The following is a 26,107-nucleotide window of genomic DNA, read 5'->3' on the forward strand; positions in this document are numbered from 1 at the left end:
GCTTTAGCAGGGACACCCAGACTTCCCTCTCCCCAGCCACTTCATCCGGCTCTTCCGGGGGGATCCCGAGGCGTTCCCAGGCCAGCCGAAGGACGTAGTCTCTCCAGCGTGTCCTGGGTCGTCCCCGGGGTCTCCTCCCGGTGGGACGTGCCCGGAACACCTCACCAGGGAGGCGTCCGGGAGGCATAGGAATCAGAAGCCCCAGCCACCTCATCTGGCTCCTCTCGATGTGAAGGAGCAGCGGCTCTACTCTGAGATCCTCCCGGATGACCGAGCTTCTCACCCTATCTCTAAGGGAGAGCCCGGACACCCTGCGGAGGAAACTCATTTCGGCCGCTTGTATCCTGGATCTTGTTCTTTCGGTCACGACCCACAGCTTGTGACCATAGGTGAGGGTAGGAACGTAGATCGACCGGTAAATCGAGAGCTTCGCCTTTCGGCTTAGCTCCTTCTTTTTCTTTACCACAACGGATCGATACAAAATCCGCATCACTGCAGACGCTGCACCGATCCGCCTGTCAATCTCCCGTTCCATTCTTCCCTCACTCGTGAACAAGACCCCAAGATACTTGAACTCCTCCACTTGGGGCAGGATCTCATCCCCGACCTGGAGAGGGCACGCCACCCTTTTCCGACTGAGGACCATGGACTCAGATTTGGAGGTGCTGATTCTCATCCCAGCCGCTTCACACTCTGCTGCGAACTGCTCCAGTGAGACTTGGAGGTGACGGCTTGATGAAGCCAACAGAACCACCTCATCAGCAAAAAGCAGAGATGCAATACTGAGGCCACCAAACCGGACCCCCTCTACGCCTCGGCTGCGCCTAGAAATTCTGTCCATAAAAGTTATGAACAGAATCGGTGACAAAGGGCAGCCTTGGCGGAGTCCAACCCTCACCGGAAACGACTCCGACTTACTGCCGGATATGCGGACCAAACTCTGACTCCGGTCGTACAGGGACCGAACAGCCCGAACTTGATCCCTGTACCGTAATACTTCAGTAACCAGACCAGTGTTTAAATGAAGATCAGTTGGTCAACTGATCATTCTTCACACTTGTCTGCCATCTGAAACTTATGTTTGCAGGTTGTGTCACTTGGCCTGCTTTTAGCGTTATCTTTCTCACGTCATGTAGATATTCTTGGACATATTCTCACAAGGCAGATGGAATCAAATATCATCCGTACAGTGTCGTGAGAGCTTAGCAATATGATAGTAGAGGTGTCTATTGGGATCTTACTGCATTCCTCGACACCCTGACTCCTGTGAGACTCAAAATAACATTGCAGAATATAGGACGTTGTAGGAGGACTCGAACATATGGTTATGGTTTGCAGTTCTGTAGAACTGTTCTACAAACCATAATACCAGTGAAGTTGGGATGTTGTGTAAAACGTAAATACAATGATTTGCAAATCCTTTTCAACCTATATTCAATTGAATACACCGCAATGACAATATACTGTATTTAATGTTCAAACCGATAAATCATAGTGTTTTCTTGCGCAAATATTCTCATTTAAAATGTTATGCCTGCAACAAAAAAAACTGGAATAGGGTCATGTTTACCACTGTTACATCACCTTTCCTCTTAACAACACTCAATAAGCATTTTGGAAGTGAAGACACTAATTGTTGAAGCTTTGGAGGTGGAATTCTTTCCCATTCTTGCTTACAAGAATTAGCACACTCCCATGCCATCACAGATGCTGGCTTTTGAACTTTGTGCTGATAACAATTCAGATGGTCCTTTTCTTTTTTGGGCCCAGATTTCATGATTTCCAAAAACAATTTGAAATTTGGACTCGTCAGACCACAGCACACTTTTCTACTTTGCATCAGTCCATCTTAGATAAGCTCAGGCCCAGAGAAGCAGGTGCCATTTCTGGGTGTTGTTGATATACAGTATGGCTTTCGCATTGCATGGTAGAGTTTTAACTTGCATTTATAGATGGACCGACGAATAGTGTTAACTGACAATGGTTTTCTGAAGTGAGAAATGTCATTCTTAAACTGTTCGACTATTTGCTCACGCAGTTGTTCGGGGATGCTCCTTTTATAGTGGGAGCTTTGTCATATATTTTGATTACCTCAATGAGTTAGATGACAGAGTTAAATATTAGGAACAGCTCTCAGCTGGTCAGTATCTATTGGAACATATTTTAATCATGCTTTATATATTTTTTTATGTTGTCACGATACCAAAGTATTTTTTTTCCCACACTTCCTGCCTTCATTACCTCTCCTTAAGATGAATTTATTCAATCATTTCACATCTGTTTTAAACTCAAAGATCCGTGAGCCAATTTTTATTAAGGGGATGGCTCGCTGTCCCCGAATTCCATTAAAGATCCCAGACAGCCCTGAAAGTTATTTATTTATTTATTTATTTGACATGGGTCTGGCTCATGCATCATAGCAAGGTTATTTGAAATACATGGATTCTCTGAACAGTCTTAAGAAGATTAAAAAAAAAAAAAAAAAAAAAAAACGTTTGGAAGAGTTGGAAGCTAGATAAAGGAGGGTGAGAAGGCCCGTTTTCCAACATAATGGTTATTGAGAGACCTTAAAAGGACATTTTATATGAGGAAAGCTACACGTACGTCGTCAGCTACATAGTCTTGAACTATAGAGGCTCTGTCATACGTACACAACAGCAAGTCTCGGATGTTATGAGGTAAATGTGATATTTGGAACCTAACTATGTCATCCAGCTGTCTTTGCTTGCCAGTCTAAATGATCCTGCGTGTGTAACTTTGACAGCGCGAGGACGTATGGAAATGTCCTTTGTATGGAGAGGTCTCTCCGCATGGGCTGACTAGTTACATCTGCGTATGTGTTGAGTTACCGGGCTCACTTCCTGCCAGTATCACATGTTGAAAAGGTTCACACTCAGGTTACTGCCAGGGAGTTGTGATCAAAGCGTTTGCAGAAAAACAAACGTGGATTTCATGAATTATATATAGTGCGTGCTTTACTTTTCCACTCTGTTTCTGATACCCAAACATACTATAGATAAGTATCAGGCTTGATGACAGATTGTTTCTCTGCTAATTACACGGTAAAGGAAATAAAGACACTCGCGCTGTCCTTCATCCTAGCTGTCAAGACTCAGTCTTTCCACTGGCGTCCACTAAATCTATTTCACCTCATATTTTAAATCCGACAGTTTGATTGATTTATTTATAAACACAATGCTCAACTGACATCACGACTATGTATTAAATATAAAATACTGTTCACATTTGCAACAAATGGGGAATCTCCAAGAAAATCAACTTGACTTGATTATTATTTTCTTTTATTTTTAAACCCAGAGATATATGTCGTTCAGTTTATAGAAAATGGAGAACGCTAGCAAATGTAGTAATGTAGAAAAGTAATTTTCTTTGTGAAGTTGTTTCTCAACTCGAAACTACACACACACACACTCTCTCTCTCTCTCTCTCCAAAAAAATTGAGTAAACACGTGGACGTTGTTTTGGCGGACATGCTCTCACCAGCTGGCACCATGACCCCCAACCTCGGACTGGGACTGCATTCCCTGTCAAAGCTCCCCCGCCGAGACAAACGGCCACGGGGATGGCTGGTTTATCTCACACGGACGCTAAATGAATTGTCCGAAGGAGCGCATCAAAGCGGAGACTAGGAATCCTGACTCCTCACCCGGACTTGAAATCAATTAGCAGCTACCCCAGAAACCTGGACTCCCAGGCATGCCAAGATAAAAGTTCAAAAGGCCATTTGTCCTCGGAAATGCAACTCGTTAAGACATCTGGGACAATGGATGGGACACGAGCGACACCCACAGGTGGTGGATAGCTACTGCAACTCCGGGGGACCTAATGAATCTTCACCGAATTTGAATGGCGGACGAGACGTTTTCACCCCACACAACACAAATGCCACACAACACAAATGCCACATTGCAAATATTAGTGTTCTCAACAACCACATACAATTAAAACATTCATTACAGGGATTAAAGAGGATGTGCGCGTGACAATGCAAAGCGATTGAAAAGTAACATGAGTTACTAGTTCTTGGATGTTGATTAATGCTCAGGTTTACCAGTTTCATACGCACCTCTGAAATGACAAATTTGCTCCAAATATTTGGCGGGAAATCTTCTCATCGTCATTCTATAGCTTGTGTCCACAAATGCTATCGTTTGGTCATGCGCAAAAAAAAAGTGACCTTTGAACTATTCGGTTTTTCATTTCCCCGAGTTACAGTGGTGGGTGTTTTTAAATATAAAAGGAACGGCAACAAATAAAGTTCGATTCAGTGGTGATGGTAAGTGGCGGTAGCTTTTTTAAAATTCATTTACTTTCCTGAACAGAAATGTTTGTGTTTGAGTGTTATGTTCAGTGATGCCGGTTTGTAATGCGTTCTTCCAAAAATCCGCCATTTTGAGTTATGAGCAAGAAAGCCATTGGGAAGTGATTTTTGATTCCACAATGCACAGTGACGCTATTGTTCTTATTTTCCTGAGTGAAGTTTGACACCTGTATTTCACAGGTGTCAAACTGGTGGCCCGGGGGCCAGATCCGGCCCGCCGCATCATTTTATGTGGCCTATGAAAGCAAATCAAAATTGCTCATTGTGTTCTGGTGTAATACCATTGAGATACTTGCAAGCATTTTTCTGATATTTGATCAATTTGATAGTTTAAATTTTTGTTTTTTTATAGGCTTCTGATTTCAAAACTGGTTATTCAGCAATGTGTTGTGTATGCAAGTTACTAAGTCAAGTAATCCGTAAAGTAACTAAGTTACCTTTTCAAGGTTAACCGTGGCAACGCTTGATTTGACTTGTCAGAAAACCCCAGTGTGCCGGTTCAAATATGGGTATAAAAATGGGAATTCAGATTTAAACTCCTCATTCTTGTGAAAAATGTTTGACCATTACCATGTTATTTTTCACTTTGCGGTCACTCAAAAATGTCCACATTAAAGCATTAACGCTCTTCATGATTTCTGGATGGTCTGTGAGGCAAATATTAGTCGGTGATGGTAGTGTAATCTATTAAAAATGCCTCGAAAGGTGAACAAAAACTATCAGTGTGAATGACATCCCTCGAGATATCATAATATGAATTAATAATAATATTATAATAAAAATAATACACTAGTTTTCTAACTACCAAATGTCTTGCTGCTATTACAACCTGCTTTATTTAGTTGATTTTACGTTTAAGTTCATGTTTTATCTTTTAACTCTGTTTGACCATTTGACTGTAAAACTGATTTATTGTTTTTTTTTTTTAATACACCGATTATTTTCCATGAGGAAGTGAGGATAAGCGGTAGAGAAAATGGATGGATGGATGAAAATGGATTGAAATGTGAACAAATCGGACGCTTGACCAGAACGGGCTGCAACTTTGGACGTTCCACTCTATATTATTACCGTATTATTTCGTACTTGTTATGATGGCTTTATGTCATGCTTGATCCATGCAGAATAGTTTCTATTCCAGGGACATTAGCTATGTATCCTTCCCATCCAGTTTCTGAATAATAGATTGTACTCTATTGGGGCAGCAGCACAGAGTAACCACACCCTTTTGTTCCATGCCTTCATGCGCCTCCTGGAAGGATTCTTCCGGGATCATCCGCAGAATCACACAGAGCCAGGTCGAAGTGAGTCGGGAGGTTGCTCTAGCACAATGATGTTTTGCCTCAGTCGGGAACTGTCTGATGCTCAGTGCATTGTGAGCAGGTCACGGTGAACCAGGCACATGTTGTCTCGCTCGCCTCTTCTCGCACGCTGAACAATGCAAATGGTGTAGGATCTCTTTGTAGAAGTGCTGGTGGAAGTTGTAAACGTTGTACTACGTCTGTTGTGACGCCAGTCCCGGACTTTAGTGACACAGCTTGAATACGGTATCTTCATTAATCTGGGTTTTGCCATATACAGGTCCCACATTGCCCAGGCAGTCCCCCCATGTTCAGAATGGCCCCACACCAGAAGAAATTGACCTCCGAAGAAGGTAAGGAGCACACACCTCAGACATTGGTCCCTTGTTCTTTTTTTGTCTTCTTAGCGTTCCTTGTTTTCTCAATTCATACTATAGTGACCATGGATACCCAGCCAAAGGTTAGAACTTGTAACTCACACTGAGTGCGCCAAAAGGGCATGACTCCCTGTGGATATCAGGGTTACACATGACCCAATCTATCCAAAAACCCTTGCTATAGTCCTTCCCATGGGCATTTGACCCCATTTTCTGGATTGACTGTGAATGCAATTATTTTGAAAAGGTTATTCGGAACTTCTTTTTTTTTTTTTTTTTTTTTTTTGCCATAGCAGAAATCAGTGACACTAACCCGCATTCCTTGTTACTTTGCGTCAAGAAATAAATGATTAATCAATTCCGCACAATTGACCCAATTCTTCAAAACCCGTTCTCATCATCTTTCGGTTTTCAGTGGTGTTTGTGAGCGAGTAGAAAACATTGGAAACTGAAACATTCATGAAACTGTCGAGACACAGCATCAACAAAACGTCTTCATACAGAACGTATTTCTCGTTAAAATTTGTTTATATTGTGTTATATGTTGAAATGACATTTAAAAAAAAAAAAAGAAGGGAATTGTTGAAATATGGATGGTCGTCCTTTCTTCTCTGCCATATGGACGTTGACATGTACGCAAGTAGTCAGACTCACAGCCCATGTGCGGCGTATGACACTCGGCCCAATATTGCCGTGTTCATCAGTCATCAAATGATCGCATTCTTCATGTGTGAGTCAATAGTTTGACATTTTTCTTTGAGGCCAACTGCCAGGAATTTCAAGCACGTGTTCCTCATGACACCGGCTGCTTTCGATTCCCTCTTTTTTCCTCACGCACGCACGCATACAATTACATGTGCGCATTATCGGTCAGTTGCCGACTATGTTGAATGTTCATATGATAACATTATTTTCGGTTAACTGCTAGCATTTAGCTGCCGGGACATGCTGCTACTAATGGAACAGTGTCTGTAACGCATGTTGACATTGGCAGATATTCTCAAAAGCCAGCCGGACATGAACACGCATACTATTACTCTAACGACAATGTGTTTGCTTGTGGCTTGGATAACATTTAGGATGTTTCGTTAGTAGAGCACGCACCACATGGAGAGCGAGAGAGAGAGAGAGAGAGAGAGAGAGTGTCTGTGTATAGTATACTGACGAAATTCTTGGACTGAAGTCAGTCCATATGGTCCATCTGCGCTCATATCCATTCGGTTAACATGTCCTGCTTCTCTGAGCCAACAATTCCAGCTGGCCAACACATTCTGCCAGACTTCGGCGTCGCCGAAGATTTAGCGTCGTTGCTACTTGTGGCAAAACAAGGAGATGACATAACTCTACAATCTAACACTCCAGTACATTCTAAATATCACATTTTGCCCTCTTGTGACACCATTAATAAACAATCAATTCCGAACAACCAGATGTGCAAAGGGCAGTCAAAAAGCAATGAGCCCAATGTAATTTAACCTATTCATAGATGATTATTTGTTTTCAGAAACCTTCACGGTTTGCAATAAATAATGCTAGGGAAAATTGGGCTTGTCACTTTTTGACTGCCACTCGTATTTATAGTTGAATTGATTATTATGTTATATCGAACTTGCAAAAAAAATGTTTCTTCACGGCTGTCGGCTTTGGACTAAAGTTAAATACATGTGTATCCTTTGTGTATCCAAGTGTAATACGATATGCGTGAACACGAATGAAGCCTCTCCCGATATCACTGCTGATTGAACAAGGTGGGAAATGCGATAAATACACTTTGTATCAATAAATCTGTGGTTACATTTTCAAACCATCACTTCTACAACATTCTTAGGAAATCCCAGTGTCCCATCAATGGTGAGCTATCTTTAGAACATGTGGTGAATTATGGTCTCTTCATTCGTAACACATGAGCTAAGAGCGTTCTGAAAGCCGATGCTCTAAGTTGCACCTTTACAAGCCGGGTGAGAGAGCCATATTCCTATCAAGGGCCATTTAACATTTTTAGAACATCCTTCACGTGCCATATGAAATTATGGAACACATCTCACGTTAACTTCCCCCAATGTCATGGCTGAAATTGCCTGCCTTGGTGTGTGGTGTCTTATTTCATCTGGTACTGATGATATAGTGTATTTGCACCTGGTTTTACCAGTTTGAGTCAGTATATATCCTGAGTTGTTGTTTTTTTTTTTTTTGAAAACAACTAACAACATTGTGTTATCCCCGGCGAGTGATGCATGTCTCTTCAACATGGGGAAAAAACCCTGAGGCGTCAAATATGTTCTCCCGGGCAGAGGGCGGTCGTTGTACCGATCTAGCTTTGAGCTCATCATTGCTTTGCAGTTCAAGTTGTCAGGCTCGTTGTCATCGCATTAAACACTTTAGCAAATGCGAATGACAATTTTCTTTTGTTGACTTTGTGACTTTTTTTGTTGTCCCTAAACAACTTACCTAAGGGCTTAGAATTGAGCTTAAAAGAGGTTCAGATATGTTTGGTTTTTTTGTGTGCCTAAAATAGCAGCCACATCCCACAATGCAATGCAAAAGCTACAATGCATTGTGGGAGGTGATTCACCGATCCGATCAATGACATCATGCATCGGCTCCCGCAAAAGACATTAACTCCGCATCGCAGCGTGCGCAGTATATTTGAATCCAAAAGCTAGTTTATCTTTAGCCTTGTCGCGCGTCTTTTGACGTAGTACTGTAAATATCTTTCACACTTCAAGCTAGCGGTACCACGAACGGTCGGACGTAAACATGCCGCCGTTCTGTCCGACTCATCCTCTAAAGTTTGGGTGTGAGTGAAGTCATTTAATTACAAATAAAGTAATTTAATTGCAGTAAGTTAGCACGCGTTATCTCTGTCATGTCATGTTGGTTTGACCTGACTGATTAGAATACACGATCTGAGTCGAGCAGTGATTTCCAACCTTTATGGCGCCAAAGAACATGTTTTACAACAGAAAAATCTCACGGCACACCAACAAACAAAAATGTCACAAAAAGTGGATACATTAATGACTGTATTTACTTCCTGCCGTCTGATAGAAGACCCTTTATCATTGGTTCGGTCTGTCACTATGCCTCACTGGCATAAATAGAGGAACAAAGATACATTATTGATTTGTAAATATATTTTTTTGCGCAATGAAGTACACAAGTATATACGGTAAATGAACAGGTCATTTAAATATACATTCCTCCATCTTGTGATTGGCTCGGTGATCGTTTTTTGAAACTCACTGATCGGTGATCGGCCCCAAAAATCCCGAACGTGTAAAGCCTATTGAGTACATTTAGAAGTGTGTACTTTTATACTTAAAGGAGTGCCTTCAGTACTTTTACCAGAGTTGCTTTTTGCACACGTGTCAGTACTTTTACTCAAGTACTGAATACCAGTACTTTTGACATCTCTGTGGAAAACTGATAAAGTGATCTTTACGAGCTCATACAAAGCCCTGACGATAATCGTCCCCATCAAAAACCTTTGCAATGACTGGAATGGATGACTGATCCCATTTCATTTCTTGTTGTTGGAAGGGCCAGGTTGCCCAATATACTTTATTGGCCCATAAAGTGTATTTAGAAGACTTCACAAGCAAACGTCTGACACTGATGCAGAAACGATTGAAATCTGAGAGATACTTCATTCAAGTATGGCTGTAAACTTCAGAGCCAGTTGCTTTGAAGTTTGGTCAAACGTCTATTGCGATGTTATTTCTTTGCATGAGCTGGGATAGGCGACCCTTGTGAGGATAAGCGGTAAAGAAAATGGATGGATGGATGGATGGATGGATGGATGGATGGATGCTAATCAGAATCGTCTTTATTTGCCCAAAACACACAAGAAATTTGTCTCCGGGAGTTGGAGCCGCTTTAGTACCACAACAGACAACAAAAATACTTTGAGATATGAATGTATTTGTGAAAGTGTCAGGACTATGACATGTCTTTACCGATATTCCGATTATATATCAAGTGTCTTTTTTTCCTTTGGGCTTGTCCCGTTAGGGGTCGCCACAGCGCGTCATCCTTTTCCATGTAAGCCCATCTCCTGCGTCCTCCTCTCCAACACCAACTGCCCTCACGTCTTCCCTCACGACATCCATCAACCTTCTCTTTTGGTCTTCCTCTAGCTCCATCCTCATCATCCTTCTACCAATATACTCACTCTCTCTCCTCTGGATGTGTCCAAACAATCAAAGTCTGCTCTCTCTAACTTTGTCTCCAAAACATCGAACCTTGGCCGTCCCTCTGATGAGCTCATTTCAAATTTTCTCCAACCTGGTCACTCTGAGAGCAAACCTCAATATCTTCATTTCCGCCACCTCCAGCTGTGCTTCCTGTTGACTCTGCTGTCACATAACGCACCTGACACCTTCCTCCACCCGTTCCAACCTGCTTGGACCCGTTTCTTCACTTCCTGACCACACTCACCATTGCTCTGGACTGTTGACCTCGAGTATTTAAAGTCCTCCACCCTTGCCATCTCTTCTCCATGTAGCCTCATTCTTCCCCCACCACCCCTCTCATTCATGCACATATATTCTGTTTTACTTCAGCTAATCTTCATTCCTCTTCTTTCCAGTGCATGCCTCCATCTTTCGAACTGTTCCTCCACCTGCTCCCTGCTTTCACTGCAGGTCACAATGTCATCTGCGAACATCATGTTCCATGGGGATTCCAGTCTAACGTCATCTGTCAGCCTATCTATCACCACTGCAAACTGGAAGGGGCTCAGGGCTGATCTCTGATGCAGTCCCACCTCCACCTTAAATTCCTCTGTCACACCAGCAGCACACCTCACCACTGTTCTGCTGCCCTCATACATGTCCTGTACTATTCTAACATACTTCTCTGCCACTCCAGACTTCCGCATGCAGTACCACAGTTGCTCTCTGGGTACCCTTTCATAGGCTTTCTCTAGATCGACAAAGACACAATGTAGCTCCTTCTGACCTTCTCTGTACTTTCTATCAACATCCTCAAGGCAAATAATGCATCTGTGGTACTCTTTCTACTCTACTCGCAAATACTCACTTATCTCCCGGGTCTAGCCTCCACTACTCTTTCCCATAACTTTATTGTGTGGCTCATCAACTTTATTCCTCTATAGTTCCCACAGCTCTGCACATCACCTTTGTTCTTAAAAGTGGGCACCAGCACACTTTTCCTCCATTCATCAGGCATCTTCTCACCCGCGAGAATTCTGTTGAACAAGCTGGTCAAAACCTCCACAGCCACCTCTTCTAGATGCTTCCATACCTCCACAGGAATGCCATCAGGACCAACTGCCTTTCCATTTTTCACCCTCTTTAATGCCTGACTAATCATTGCCACTTCCTGGTCCACCACACTTGCCTCTTCTCTCTGATTTTCCTCATTCATCAACTCCTCAAAGTATTCTTTCCATCTATCCAGCACACTGCTGGCACCAGTCAACACATTTCCATCTCTATCCTTAATCGCCCTCATCTACTGCACACGCTTCCCATCTCTATCCCTCTGTCTGACCAACCTGTATAGATCATTTTCTCCTCCTTTAGTGTCCAACCTGGCATACATGTCATCATATGCCTCTTGTTTGGCCTTTGCCACCTCTACCTTTGCCCTACGTCACATCTCCATGTATTCCTTTCTCTTCTCCTCGATCTCACTTCTTCTTAGCTAACCTCTTTCCTTGTGTGATTTCCTGTATATTTGAGGTTCCACCACCAAGTCTCCTCTCCTTTTTTTGCCAGAAGATACACCAAGTACTCTCCTGCCTGTTTCTCTCATCACCTTGGCTGCAGTGGTCCAGTCTTCTGGAAGCTCCTCCTGTCCACCGAGAGCCTGTCTCACCTCTTCCCGAAAAGCCGCACAACACTCTTCCTTTCTCAGTTTTCACCACATGGTTCTCTGCTCTGCCTTAGTCTTCCTAATCTTCCTCCCCACCACCAGAGTCATCTTACACACCACACCATCCTATGCCGTCTAGCAACACTCTCCTCTACCACTACCTTACAGTCTGTAACCTTCAGATTACATCATCTGCACAAGATGTAATCCACCTGCGTGCTTCTACCTCCGCTCTTGAAGGTCACTTTATGTTCCTGCCTCTTCTGGAAAAAAAGTGTTCACTACAGCCATTTCCATCCTTTTTACAAAGTCTACCACCATCTGTCCCTCCAAGTTCCTTTCCTGAATGTCGTACTTACCCATCACTTTTTCATCACCGCTGTTTCGTCACAATTACAATCTGCACCAATCACGACTCTTTCTTTGTTTGGGATGCTCAGAACTACGTACTTCATTGAGCTCCTTCCAGAATTTCTCTTTCACCTCTAGGTAACATCCTACTTGTTGGGCATAGCCGCTAATCACATTACACACAACACCCTCAATTTCAAGTTTCAGCCTCATCACGCGATCTGATACTCTTTTCACCGCCAAGACATTCTTAGCTAACTCTTCTTTTAAAATAACCCCGACTCCATTTCTCTTCCCATCTACACCATGGTAAAATAATTGAAACCCTGCCCCTAAACTTCTGGCCTTACTGCCTTTCCACCTGGTCTCCTGGACACACAATATATCAACCTTTCTCCTAATCATCATGTCAACCAACTCCCGACATTTTCCTGTCATAGTCCCAACATTCAAAGTCCCCACATTAAATTCTAGGCTCTGTGCTTTCCACCTCTCCTTTGTCTTCGACCCGCAGTAGCTGAATTTCCACCGGCGCCCTGCAGGTTAACGGTGCCGGGGGGCGGACGTTGTTGACCCGGGCCACGACCGATCCGGTATGGAATTCTTTGGATGAACGCTCATATTTGTTTGGCAAAGTTTTAAGCCGGATGCCCTTCCTGACGCAACCCTCTGTATTTATCCGGGCTTGGGACCGGCCAACAGTTTACACTGGCTTGTGCCCCCCATAGGGCTGCATTGATTGTATAACAAGTGTAATGGTTTTAATGAATAGTTAGGATGATTTATGCGCTTGTTTCAAGGGCAACATGTAAATTGTGCAACTCACACAATTTCTATGAAGCTATCTATGTCTTTACTGTTGTGCATTGTTTTTCTTTACCGTTATTCCAGAAGTGTTTTTCAGTGTGCACTGCTCTCAGTTTTCAAGAATGTGAGTGTCATGTTCGGACTTGGAATAGCTTCAACTGTTGCGTGACATCTGCCAAACAGCCAAAATGTACAGGAAACCGAAGGTGTCATTGTGATGAACTCTCAACTCTTTTGTACTGTGAGTCATTTAGATGTCAGAAATACTGATTTCCGGTTCCATGAAGTTTGCATCATCTGGATGTTGTGTTTAAAAGAATACTACGTGGGTAAAGCAAACAATTTCTCATGAGGACAAATTCAAGTGCTCCAACTTCATCCACTGGTGTATCAAATAGAAATCAGCCAATGCTTAAGACAAAGCACACTGTAGGTTATTATTCTTATAAATATATCTTTTTTTTTTAAGCGGCCAGTGACGAATCCAGCAAGTAGATGTTCATGATCGACTGGCCAAAATACTGTACAGTATGTACTTTCAAAAAAAAAACGAATACTCTCGTTTCATTCTATAAGAGCAATCCCTGAAACTTTGAGGAATATTTGTTTTAACATTGAATGTCATTGATATATCAGTTCTTTTATCGGAGAACTGTAGAAGAAAATATTCCTTTATAGTAGCTATATTTTACAACAACTGAATGTGAATATTCTCATTCATCCAGGTCATTTCCTTGTCAAGGCATTAAATTGACTGCAACCGGACCGTTCCGGTTGTCTTAGAAGACGTCTCGCCTCTCATCCGAGCAGGCTTCATCAGTTCATGCAACAAGGTTGAGTTAGGACACGCTAGCCTGAGTTATGTACGGAAAGGTTTGAACTCTGTTTTTGTGCATATATTTGCATGTTAAATCCACCAACAGTCAGTATGTTTATCTAACCCCATTACACAAGTGAGTCCCTAATCACCCCCAAATTGACTGTCATAAATCTCGTCGATGTGAGCCTTTTTCGAACACAGTTGTGTAGTGACTATACAAAGTGCCCCCCTGTGATCTGCCTAGTTACACTGATGGGACGACCGTTATTCCATCGCATCATGTGCTGTGTTTAATCTTCAAGATGTTCTGCTGCTGCTGTTAGAGTGTAGAGGATCCCACTGGGCCTCATTTACTATCAGATTGACTAGTCTAGAGGGGGAAGACCCCAGAGGAGCAGCCATAGCCCACAGCTTTCCCTGTTCGAGAATCCGGGTTTACGTCTCTGTGATGTGTTCTCTGAAATAACCACTCAAACCGAGTGGGATAGTACAGTACTTCTTCTTTTCCTTTGGGCTTGTCGCCACAGCGCGTCATCCTTTTCCATGAGAGCCCATCTCCTGCATCCTCCTCTCCAACACCAACTGCCCTCATGTCTTCCCTCACGACATCCATCAACCTTCACTTTGGCCTTCCTCTCGCTCTCTTGCCTGGCAGCTCCATCCTCATCATCCTTCTACCAATATACTCACTCTCTCTCCTCTGGATGTGTCCAAACCATCGAAGTCTGCTCTCTCTAACTTTGTCTCCAAAACATCGAACCTTGGCCGCCCCTCTGATGAGCTCATTTCTAATTTTATCCAACCTGGTCACTCCGAGAGCAAACCTCAACATCTTCATTTCCGCCACCTCCAGCTCTGCTTCCTGTTGTCTCTTCAGTGCCACTGTCTCTAATCCGTCCATCATGGCTGGCCTCACCACTGTTTTATAAACTTTGCCCTTCATCCTAGCAGAGACTCTTCTGTCACATACCACCCCTGACACCTTCCTCCACCCGTTCCAACCTGCTTGGACCCGTTTCTTCACTTCCTGACCACACTCACCATTGCTCTGGACGGTTGACCCCAAGTATCTGAAGTCCTCCACCCTTGCTATCTCTTCTCCAGGGAGCCTCACTCTTCCCCCACCACCCCTCTCATTCATGCACATATATTCTGTCTCACTTCGGCTAATCTTCATTCCTCTGCTTTCCAGTGCATGCCTCCATCTTTCTAGCTGTTCCTCCACCTGCTCCCTGCTTTCACTGCAGATCACAATGTCATCTGCAAACATCACGGTCCACGGGGATTCCAGTCTAACCTCACCTGTCAGCCTATCTATCACCACTGCAAACAGGAAGAGGCTCAGGGCTGATCCCTGATGCAGTCCCACCTCCACCTTAAATACGTCTGTCACACCTGCAGCACACCTCACCGCTGTTCTGCTGCCCTCGTACATGTCCTGTATTATTCTAACATACTTCTCTGCCACTCCAGACCTCCGCATGCAGTACCACAGTTCCTCTCTGGGTACCCTTTCATAGGCTTTCTCTAGATCGACAAAGACACAATGTAGCTCCTTCTGACCTTCTCTGTACTCTTCCACCAACATCCTCAAGGCAAATAATGCATCTATGGTACTCTTTCTAGGCATGAAACCATACTGTGTCTCGCAAATACTCACTTCTGTCCGGAGTCTAGCCTCCACTACTCTTTCCCATAACTTTATTGTGTGGCTCATCAACTTTATTCCTCTATAGGTCCCACAGCTCTGCACATCACCCTTGTTCTTAAAAATGGGCACCAGTACACTTTTCCTCCATTCCTCAGGCATCTTCTCACGCGCTAGAATTCTATTGAACAAGCTGGTCAAAAACTCCACAGCCACCTCTCCTAGATGCTTCCATACCTCCACGGGAATGTCATCAGGACCAACTGCCTTTCCATTTTTCATCCTCTTTAATGCCTTTCTAACTTCCCCCTTACTAATCATTGCCACTTCCTGGTCCACCACACGTGCCTCTTCTACTCTCCCTTCTCTCTCATTTTCCTCATTCATCAACTCCTCGAAGTATTCTTTCCATCTATCCAGCACACTGCTGGCACCAGTCAACACATTTGCATCTCTATCCTTAATCACCCTAACCTGCTGCACATCCTTCCCATCTCTATCCCTCTGTCTGGCCAACCTGTATAGATCCTTTTCTCCTTCTTTAGTGTCCAACCTGGCATACATTTCATCATATGCCTCTTGTTTGGCCTTTGCCACCTCTACCTTTGCCCTGTGTCGCATCTCCATGTATTCCTTTAGCCTCTCCTCGGTCCTGTCAGTGTCCCACTTCTTCTTAGCTAACCTTTTTCCTTGTATGCTTTCCTGTACTGTGAGGTTCCACCACCAAGTCTCCTTCTCTCCTTTCCTGCCAGAAGATACACCAAGTACTCTCCTGCCCGCCTCTCTGATCACCTTGGCTGCAGTGGTCCAGTCTTCTAGAAGCTCCTCCTGTCCACCGAGAGCCTGTCTCACCTCTTCCCGAAAAGCTGCACAACACTCGTCCTGTCTCAGCTTCCACCACATGGTTCTCTGGCTCTGCCTTTGTCTTCCCAATCTTCCTCCCTACCACCAGAGTCATTTTACATACCACCATCCTATGCTGTCTAGCCACACTCTCCCCTACCACAACCTTACAGTCAGTAACCTCCTTCAGATTACGTGGTCTGCACAAGATGTAATCCACCTGCGCGCTTCTACTTCCGCTCTTGTAGGTCCCCCTATGTTCCCTTCTGGAAAAAAGTGTTCACTACAGCCATTTGCATCTTTTTTGTAAAGTCTACCACCATCTGTCCCTCCAAGTTCCTTTCCTGGATGCCGTACTTACAACAACCATTCACACTCACATTCACACCTACACTTCTTCTTCACCCCTATTTCCTTCACCAACATGCCCATTACAATCTGCACCAATCACGACTCTCTCGCTGTCTGGGATGCTCAGAACTACTTCGTCTAGCACCTTCCAGATTTTCTCTTTCACCTCTAGGTAACATCCTACTTGTTGGGCATAGCCGCTAATCACATTACACACAACACCCTCAATTTCAAGTTTCAGCCTCATCACGCGATCTGATACTCTTTTCACCTCCAAGACATTCTTAGGCAACTCTTCTTTTAACATAACCCCGGCTCCATCTCTCTTCCCATCTACACCATGGTAAAATCCTTTCAACCCTGCCCTAAACTTCTAGCCTTACTGCCTTTCCACCTGCTCACACCTGGACCCACAATATATCAACCTTTCTCCTAATCATCATGTCAACCAACTCCCAAGATTTTCCCGTCATAGTCCCAACATTCAAAGTCCCCACATTCAGTTCTAGGCTCTGTGCTTTCCTCTTCTCTTTCTGCCGAAGAACCCGCTTTCCACCTTTTCTTCTTCTTCTTCAACCCACATTAGCTGAATTTCCAACGGCGCCCGACAGGTTGACGGCGCCGGCGGCGGACGTTGTTAACCCGGGCCACGACCGATCCCGTATGGAATTCTTTGGATGAACGCTCATATTAGTTTTAAGCCGATGCCCTTCCTGACGCAACCCTCTGCATTTCTCCGGGCTTGGGACCGGCCTCCAGTTTGCACTGGCTTGTGCCCCCCCCCATAGGGCTGCATTTGGGATAGTACATGCATGCTTATTATGATCCATTCAAGTCGTGACAGGGTCAGTCTGAATTAAAAAAAATTCTGTATTTCCTCAAAATAGTGACCAACAGGATTTATTTACTTGACCGCAAAGAGTAGTGTGTATTTATTTCAAGTTCGTACTTTAAGACGTTTATTTGACTAACCAGAATGGGTTATAGTGTCGGGAGGGGACCGTGCAAACCAAACCAAACTGCACCACTTAGTTTTCTGAGGGAGGAAAAACAAGTTTTCTATTTGAGGCAAAGTGTTTGGGTTTAAGTGGAAGATGTAGCTGAATCATAGAATTATTCTTATAGTGGAGGCCATGAATTTTGCAAGTTTTATAGAGTCTTCTTTCCAACATCTTTGATGGATCTTGGTCCCTGTACTTCCTCCAAGTACTAGCAAGTGGATTGGTTTTGAGGGCTTGTTTTTGCTTCAAGCAGAGCTTAATAACACCAAACAAAGATTGTTCAGCAATTGGGCCTCTCGCCCAAAGTAAGCTAGGATAGGCTCTTGTTCACTTGTGAGCCGGTACAGAAAAGGATCGCTTGGATGCTTTACGTGGGGGAAAAAAAGGTCCTTTGCGCTAAAAATGTTCGGGATGGAAAAAACACTGCCCTTAAGTGAGGAAATTGTGATTTCGTATCGTATGTATGCGACACCGTTGCCACAACAGATGGAGAAAGAGAACAACTGTGTTTAAACTCTGCAATATTTATGCTGATGAGTGGAGTCAGATTTCAGTGAAACCAGTAGAAGGTCGACTGTATTGTGACATTGGCCATGGCCATGACGCTTGTATACAATAAAATGACTTTTATATTATAGCCACTGAAATGTATAAACAAGTAAATACTTCCATTTTATAGTCTGCGCCTCTAGTTGAAATATTCATTTATTTTGCTCTTCATTCCTATAAATGCCTCTTGTTGATTCAAATTGCTGCTACATGCAGTTAACCCTTCAAATCGAATATTTGTTCATGTATACAGAGCTCTGCAAGAGCTTGTCGGTGTCAGGAGTCACATAATGTTATATTATATGATTCCAGTTTCGCCCGAGTCGACACGGAGCCAGTAGAGAGGCGCGTGCCTCCTCTACCTTCCTTCTGCTGACACCTACCGACCAAACCTTGAACTTCACACTATAAATGCACTCAAGAGACACGGCCACTTCTAGAACTTAGAATTACAGCAATAACAACATGTGAAATATCTCCATGTATCCTAGAAATCATTGGATTTTTGTCTTTTATTTGATGTCTTTTTTTCCTGTTGTTCAGCAAAGGATCGCGAGGTGCCAATTGCAAGACTTCAACGCACTGCGTACCTCAATTTGAGGTTGCATAACATAGCTGCCGTTCCCAGTAGCAAGTGTTATATAATAATGTGTGTTGTGTAATGACAGCAGTAGTTACTTGTGGTTCAGAGGGGTCAGGACCTGGCCCCATCTAATTGACTTATTTTTACTCAGTCACTGTCTTTTTCCACCTGACATTTCGATTTTTTTAATTTTTTTGGGGGGGATTTTTAAATTAGAATGTGAATGTTTTAACTACGCAGTCTGGCCTTGATTATACTGTAGTTGGTTAGTGTCACTTATGGTATTAAAATTCATGTATATGGTTGTTTCTTTTCCATTTTTCTTTTTTCTTTTTTCCCCCCCCCTCCATTCAGGCAGCTCCAGGAGCTACAAAGGCAGAAAGAGCTAGAAAGGGAGCGACAGGAACGCGAATGTCAAGAGCGGGAGCGTCAGGAACAGGAGCGCCTGGAGCGGGAGACGCAAGAGCGGGAACGTCAGGAACAGGAACGTCAAGATCGGGAACGTCAGGAAAGGGAGCTTCGAGAAAGAGAGGTGCAGGCCGAGAGGGAGCGACTGGAGCGCGAACGTCAGGAGCGGCAGGAGCTCGCCGAGCGTGAGCGGACGGAGAGGGAGAAGGCGGAGAGAGAGCGGCAGGAGCCGTCGGACAGAGAGCGGCGAGACTGGGAAAGAGGGAGACGCATCTCCAATGCCGGTGAGTGATGCACTCCGCTTTTAGCCGCACAATTATTGCACGCTCCGGCGATCGGGTTGGAAGTCTTTGTTGCAACGATAGACACGTTTTCCCTTCAACCTCATTTAGAAATATGTAGTTGCATTGATGAACCTTTTCGGGCATGGCAGCTTTGACGCTTCCACTCGATAAGCTCTTGAACCTTCCCTAACACTGTCCACGTTACACCATAGCGCGTTCCTCAACTATTTATATACAATGAGTCGAGGTGCCTCAGGCGACCACAACATTTTCAAGGAAAGGCAACATGGACTTTAATTGAAGTGTGCGCATACTGTGTAAGTCTACTAACAATTTAATGTTTGGGGGGGTCATTGAACACGTGCCTGAAATGGGTTTAGCGGCTATAAAGTCTTAGGCAGCGTTGCCACAGTTGCCATGAAAAAGTAACGTAGTTACTTTACTGATGACTTGCTTTCAGCTACCAGGTGGCAGGAATATCACTTATCCGCAGTACGAAAAAAAAGTATGGACTTAACCGTACCCATGACTTGGGTAATCACATTGTAGCTTCAGGTCAATCACTCTTCTGTGATATTAGAAAGGGAGATCGTTATTTTGATTTTGCCATACAAAGAAGGGATTTACAATTCAGTACTGGGTCAGAAAGGATGGCAGCATCGTTGCACGCTTGACTGCGATGTTCGCCCTATTAGCATATATGCGCGCATGACCACACACGAAGGCTGGCACAGTTCAGCAGTGTTACTCACAAGCTAAAAATACATCAGGGAAATGCTGGTAAGACCCTGATGGGTGATTATGTGTGTTAGTATGAATGCTTGCTCAATCCTTCAGATCGGGGGGGGGGGGCACATGACCTGCCCAGAGCGAAATGATTGAAAAGGGCAAAGATAGGTTGAAGTGAATCATGAGAAGGAAGATTTTCATGGGGAAAGACAATAAGAAAAAAAAAAAAAAAATGTAAGGGGTGATGATGAGGGAGAAGTAGCGCGTGCATGTGGTGGAGTAGAAGTCGGCATGAGGACTGAATCTGGTTGGCGAGGGTAAAATGCTGAATGTCGCTAGGCATGAGATGTCACGGCATTTTGCTGGGAGAGGTCTCACACGGAGCAAAACAAATTTTTTTTTTTTCCCCCGACACAAAAAAAAAAACCTCCATTTCTACGGATTTTCTCAATTCTTGTTGCGTTGTACTCAAGATGAAGTGTGGGCCATTCCAACCAGAAACAGCGTTTTGACAGTCATGTTGCATGGGGGAAGTATTTTTGTGTTTTGATTGTTTGGATGGATTTGAATTGTACTTTCATTGATTTAGTTCACCTTTAAAAAAAAAAAAAAAAAAAAATGTAAGTTCGGATGGATCAGTTAGCCGTCAGTTCCCAGTTAAAAATCACTCGGCAGTTGACTAGAATCAAGCTTGTTTGTGTCCCTCGGCTTGCTTTGATGAGCTGCATCTCTTTGACTTTGTGCTCTTTCGAACGATACGGTCAGTCATCTCTCTCAGCAAATCTATCAAATCAAATGAATGCCGTTTTCCACAGCACTGTCCCAGCGTCTGTCTACTAACAATGCCACATCAGCCCAGCTCATTGAAATATCGTAAATACCCTGAAATCAAACTGTGGTTTAGCTCTGTGCTCTTTTTTTTTTTTTTTTTTCCTGCTTCATCTGCTGCATTCTCTGCCCCCCCCACCCCCGCCCCCACCCTCCCTCCATCTCCATCTCTCTCTCTCTCCTGACCTGTCGTCCTTCCGTCGTGTGCACGACGGCTGCCTCCTTCCCTTCTGTCCCGTGTCGTCGTCGTCTCTCGCCCGCGTCTGTCCGTGCAACTAGCATTCGAAAGCACTCTGTACAGCCCCACTCCTCAGGAGTATAGCAGGACATCATCCACGCTGGCATCTCCATCCACACAGACCTACCCAGCTCCCGGAGTCCTTTTATCCTCATCCACGACACCCCCCACGCCACCGCTGAGGCACTCGGCCTCCCGTTTTGCCACCTCGCTTGGCTCTGCCTTCCACCCAGTCCTTCCCCACTACGCCACTGTCCCAAGGAGACAGCAGGCGTTTGCCCAGGCACCACCTCCTGCTCCTGCTCCTGCTCCTGCTCCAGTCCCCAGCCCTGCCACCGCGCCCAAGTCCGTGGTGTGTTCGGCATACAACTTCACTCCCTTGCCCCCGTCGCCCCCGGTCATGATAAGCAGTCCGCCAGGGAAGGCCGCAGGCCCACGGCCGCTCATCCCCGTCGCGGCCGCAACCCCGCTTGCCCAGAAGCCCCCCTCACCATCTCCCAACGGCCCTCCTATGTTTCCCGCACCATCCCCGGTCACCGTCCTGCCACATAGTCACCCTGTTGGCGTAGCCTGCCCGACCCCACCACCTCCGCCCACCCCGCCGCCGTTTGCTTCTCCCGCAGCAGCCCGTTCTTCTCCGTGCGTCTCGTCTCCCCCCTCCTCATCCCATGCTCCTGGTTTGCCCTCTCCCTCCACAGCGCCCTCCACTGCTGCAGTTGCTTCCACTGAGCACCTCAGCCTCCCTCTGGGCCCGGGCCCGGGCCCGTCAGACACACCAGCAAGCCAAGAAACCCGCCAACTCTATTTGGGGTCCTCCGATCAGCCCCAGTCCCAGGGTAAGGCCTTCAGTCCACTTTCTTCTGCCTTTCTCCCCTGCTGTCTTTCACTGCCAACTCACACACTAACAGTAATAATTCTTTGGGATCTCTGAGGCGTTACCATTCTTAAAGAGACATGATCATATCTGCTACCTTGTTCTCAAGTAACCTTTTTCCGTACCAGACCTCGATGACGAGCTACCGCTGTTGTTCGAGGCGTTCATCTCTGTCAGTCTTAAGAGCTCCGCGTGTGTCTGTGTCTGCTTAGAAGTCAAGGTCCAGTTGGTTGAACGTTCACTAAAGGGGCAATATGTCAGGTCTTTGAGCACCATGCCTGCTACAGATGATTATTATTATTATTATTATTATTTTTTTTTTTAAATGCAAAATCCATACAATAAAACTGATGGTGATTGGATAATTAAATGAAATATAACAGTTTACAATACATTGACAGATTTCCCTGCCTGGGCGTATTTGTTTTCCATTTGAACCACAGTGCTCCATTCATCTTTTCTTTCTCATTAGCCGCAGAAGTTGTTTTCATGCCCTTTGAACCCCCGAGATCATTGAACTGATTGGCTGGAAGGGACAAAGCGATCATCTCAAGGTCATCATGTTCACATTCCAACATAGCTTATGGATTGTGATTGATCCATCCGTCCGTTTTCTGAGCCGCTTCTCCTCATTCGGGTCGCGGGCGCGCTGGAGCCCATCCCGGCTGTCCTCGGGCAGGAGGCGGGGTACGCCCTGAACTGGTTGCCAACCAATCGCAGGGCACATACAAACAAACAACCGTTCGCACTCACATTCTAACCTACGGGCAATTTAGTTAACCTAGCATGCATGTTTTTGGGATGTGGGAGGAAACCGGACTGCCCGGGATTCAACCCCGGTCCTCTGAACTGCGAGGCAGACGCTCTAACCAGTCGCCCACCGTGCCGCCGATTGTGATTTGAATTGCGATAAATTGTTGCCCTATGAAATCCAGATTTGAGAAACCAATTGCCTTCATTGTGAACATGAGTTTTGTGAAGTTGGTCTGTCTTATATTTGACAGTGGGCAGTTTGTCTTTGGGTGAGGAAATAGTGGTCTTACGCCCCTTATCGAACAATACTTCACAAAAGCACTGCCTGCCTTACTCCATACAACTGACCACTGCAATTCACACACTAACACGGCATGTAGATTAAACGATTACATTCTCCCTCTTGCATGCAGTCCCGAAATGACTTTGGAAACGGTTTGCAATATTGGAGTAAAAATGTACTTGAGTCAATATCCCCATAAGGTGCCTTTGAGACTTCCCAATTTTCCATTTAACTTCACATTTATTGTATTAAATATATGTTCTGCTGTTAGAAATGCTTGTTGGTCAAGCTCCCACACTTTTTTTTTTTTTTGTTTTGTTTTTTTTTTATAAATGAACTACAAGCAGACCATGTACACACAAACAGCAAAATATGTCAACCCTGTCACGGACAATTTCAAAGTAGAATAAATACATAGTGATTATAAAATGTCTATTTTCAGAATGCTATTTAGTCCCTTTCTCAACACTATGTTTGCGTTATTTGGATAGTACTGAAATTAGGGCAAATCATTTGTTTCTCTATAAAATCAGTGAGAATTGCACTTTCTTTTCTAAATAAAATCTAGCAACAAAGATATCAAGTCAAACTTTCAAACAACACTATTTGGCCCTCACTTATTTGTAAAGGAATCACACAAAGTTTGCTAACTTGTGAAAATAAATTAGTTTCCTAGAACATGAAAAACATGACAGGGTGGACCTTGGGCATAACATTGTGAAAGGTCATTGAATGGCCTCGTTTTGCAATAAATCCAAAAGAAATTATGTAAAAAAAAAAATAAATAAAAAATAATAATAATAATTTCAAAAAATGCCAGAGGTCCTTTTCCCATGTCGGGGGAAATTAACAGGTGAACAGACTGGTTTTGATCAAATGAGGCTTGCTGATAGTTTTACTATATATACAGTAGCATGTACTGTTATAAAATGTCTGCAATAGCTGTTGTAATATGTGTAACATTATCAGCATGTGGCCTAAACTACGCAAATGTCCTTTCTGTCATGAACCATGTCCACCCTGTCATGAAAGGTTTAGCGACAGGGCGGACATTTTTGGCTAATGTTAGCATTTAATGAGCACGTGGTGGACCTTCACTTAGCAACATGAATCAGTTAGCGAGCGGAGTGTGCGTGTACTGTTCAACACACACAGTTCAAATTTCGGAAAGGTTTTTATATTCATTGATATTTCACGATGACAGGGTGGACATGTTAAGCTTGACAACATCGAATACTTACTCTGCAACGAGCCGCTGTTTCCGTCTCCATTGAAGAAAGACCAAATGCTGGTTGGGATATCACTGAAAACATCAGCTGTTTTCAGCTAAAGGGCTAAAGTTAGCCCAAAATGACAGGGTGGACAGCAATTTCAAAATGTTCAATACTATTATAAAAATCGAATACACATGATCAAAATGACTTTATCAAATCACTTGTTGTGACAATAAAACCATGTAAAAAAACAAAACACATTACACACACGGAAGTTAGCAAAACAGTGTGTTGGACATCGCAATCATGTACATCCAAAGGGGGGGGGGGGGGGAAATGGTATAAAATGAAGGAAAGACCTTTTAAGAGACATTATTGTACTGATATGTGTGCAAATCTTTGGTCACTTATAATAAGACCTCAGAGTTGAAATATTCTGCTACATTTTCATGATGACTGAGTGATTCTGATGAGGACGCCAAAGGCACTTGATAGTGATTGACTCACCCATCATTATTCTCCCCAGTTTGTTTAGACATGCTTGAGCATATAAACCATGTGTAAACCTTTTGCTCATTGGTCAATTTGCCAATAAAGGTCCACAGTTTTGCCCTTAAACTATTTCTTTGTTTCTCCACCCCCACCTCACAACACAAACAGACATTGTGCAACCAGTGGGGTTGACCACACCCACCCCCGCCCCTCCCCCACCTCCACCCCTGCCACCCAGCTCTACTGTGACATCTGCGGCCGCCACCCCGGCCACCCCCACCACGCCATCAGGACACCCTCCCCCGCCGCCGCCTCCACCTCTGCCTCCTACATTGACTCCAGCTGGGACACCGACTTCGCCACCCGGGCAACCTCCTCCACTTGGGTCCCCGACACCTCCCCCAGCACCTCCCCTTCCCGCTGGCCTCTTCTCCCCTGCAGAGGACCGTCCCATCTCAGGCCTGGCTGCCGCCCTCGCAGGGGCCAAGCTGCGCAAAGTGCCAAGGGTGAGCAAAGTTTCCTGGTTCACAACAATTTGTACTTTTAGACATCTCTACTGTATTGATTCATGCATTATCCTTCTGGGCTCTGCGTAGACCATTTGTGTCCACCTCAAACAGTTTTAGCTATGCTATGCAAATGTATTAAAACTTCGCAAAGGTGGAGATTTTTGTCTAATTTTGCAATTTCCAACTTGTGGATCTTTAATTATATCAGTAATGTACTGTGTAAATCATATTGTCCATTTTGGCCCTGTCTTTGGTCACTTTTGGCCCCTTGAAACCTATCAATTATATTATTTAACGGCTTGTTATTTAATGTATTGAATCATACAATTTGGGAATGGGTTTCATTCTAGACAAAAATGGCCACCAACAAGCTGAAAGGGAAGTAAAATCAAGCCTGGGGATTAAACAGCGACCAGCCACAACATAATGGCCACTTGCACAATCTAATGGATACAGGAGCAGCATAAAATGTTTCAATCTTTCCAACGGTTATAATGCTCAATTTTGATTGACACTGTGCACCCATGTATAATACGCACCCCCAAAGTTGACCTCAAAATTCTGGAAAAACCTATGTATAATGCATTTTTACAATGCATGATTTTGCTTCTACCCATATGATCAAAACATGAAGTATTATCGGTATTTTGTTAGTTTTCTTCCCCAAAATAATTATTCCGAAGC

The 26,107-nt window shown here is 44.2% G+C and overlaps 1 protein-coding gene across 7 annotated transcripts in view; it reads left to right on the forward strand.

The window, feature by feature from the left end:
• enah (ENAH actin regulator) overlaps positions 1–26,107 on the forward strand; it is a 101,021-nt gene that overhangs the window by 61,745 nt on the left and 13,169 nt on the right. For 5 of the 7 annotated variants that reach the window (XM_061753180.1, XM_061753179.1, XM_061753178.1 and 2 more), the window contains 4 exons: positions 5,924–5,996; positions 19,166–19,503; positions 21,340–22,134; positions 25,083–25,420. In XM_061753180.1, coding sequence (XP_061609164.1) covers positions 5,924–5,996; positions 19,166–19,503; positions 21,340–22,134; positions 25,083–25,420 — 1,544 coding nt within the window. The remainder of the gene's footprint in view (positions 1–5,923; positions 5,997–19,165; positions 19,504–21,339; positions 22,135–25,082; positions 25,421–26,107) is intronic. The other 2 variants (XM_061753182.1, XM_061753183.1) reach the window with 2 other exon arrangements.

This window comes from Phyllopteryx taeniolatus, chromosome 18, assembly GCF_024500385.1.
Source record: "Phyllopteryx taeniolatus isolate TA_2022b chromosome 18, UOR_Ptae_1.2, whole genome shotgun sequence".
Taxonomy (NCBI): Eukaryota; Metazoa; Chordata; class Actinopteri; order Syngnathiformes; family Syngnathidae; genus Phyllopteryx; species Phyllopteryx taeniolatus.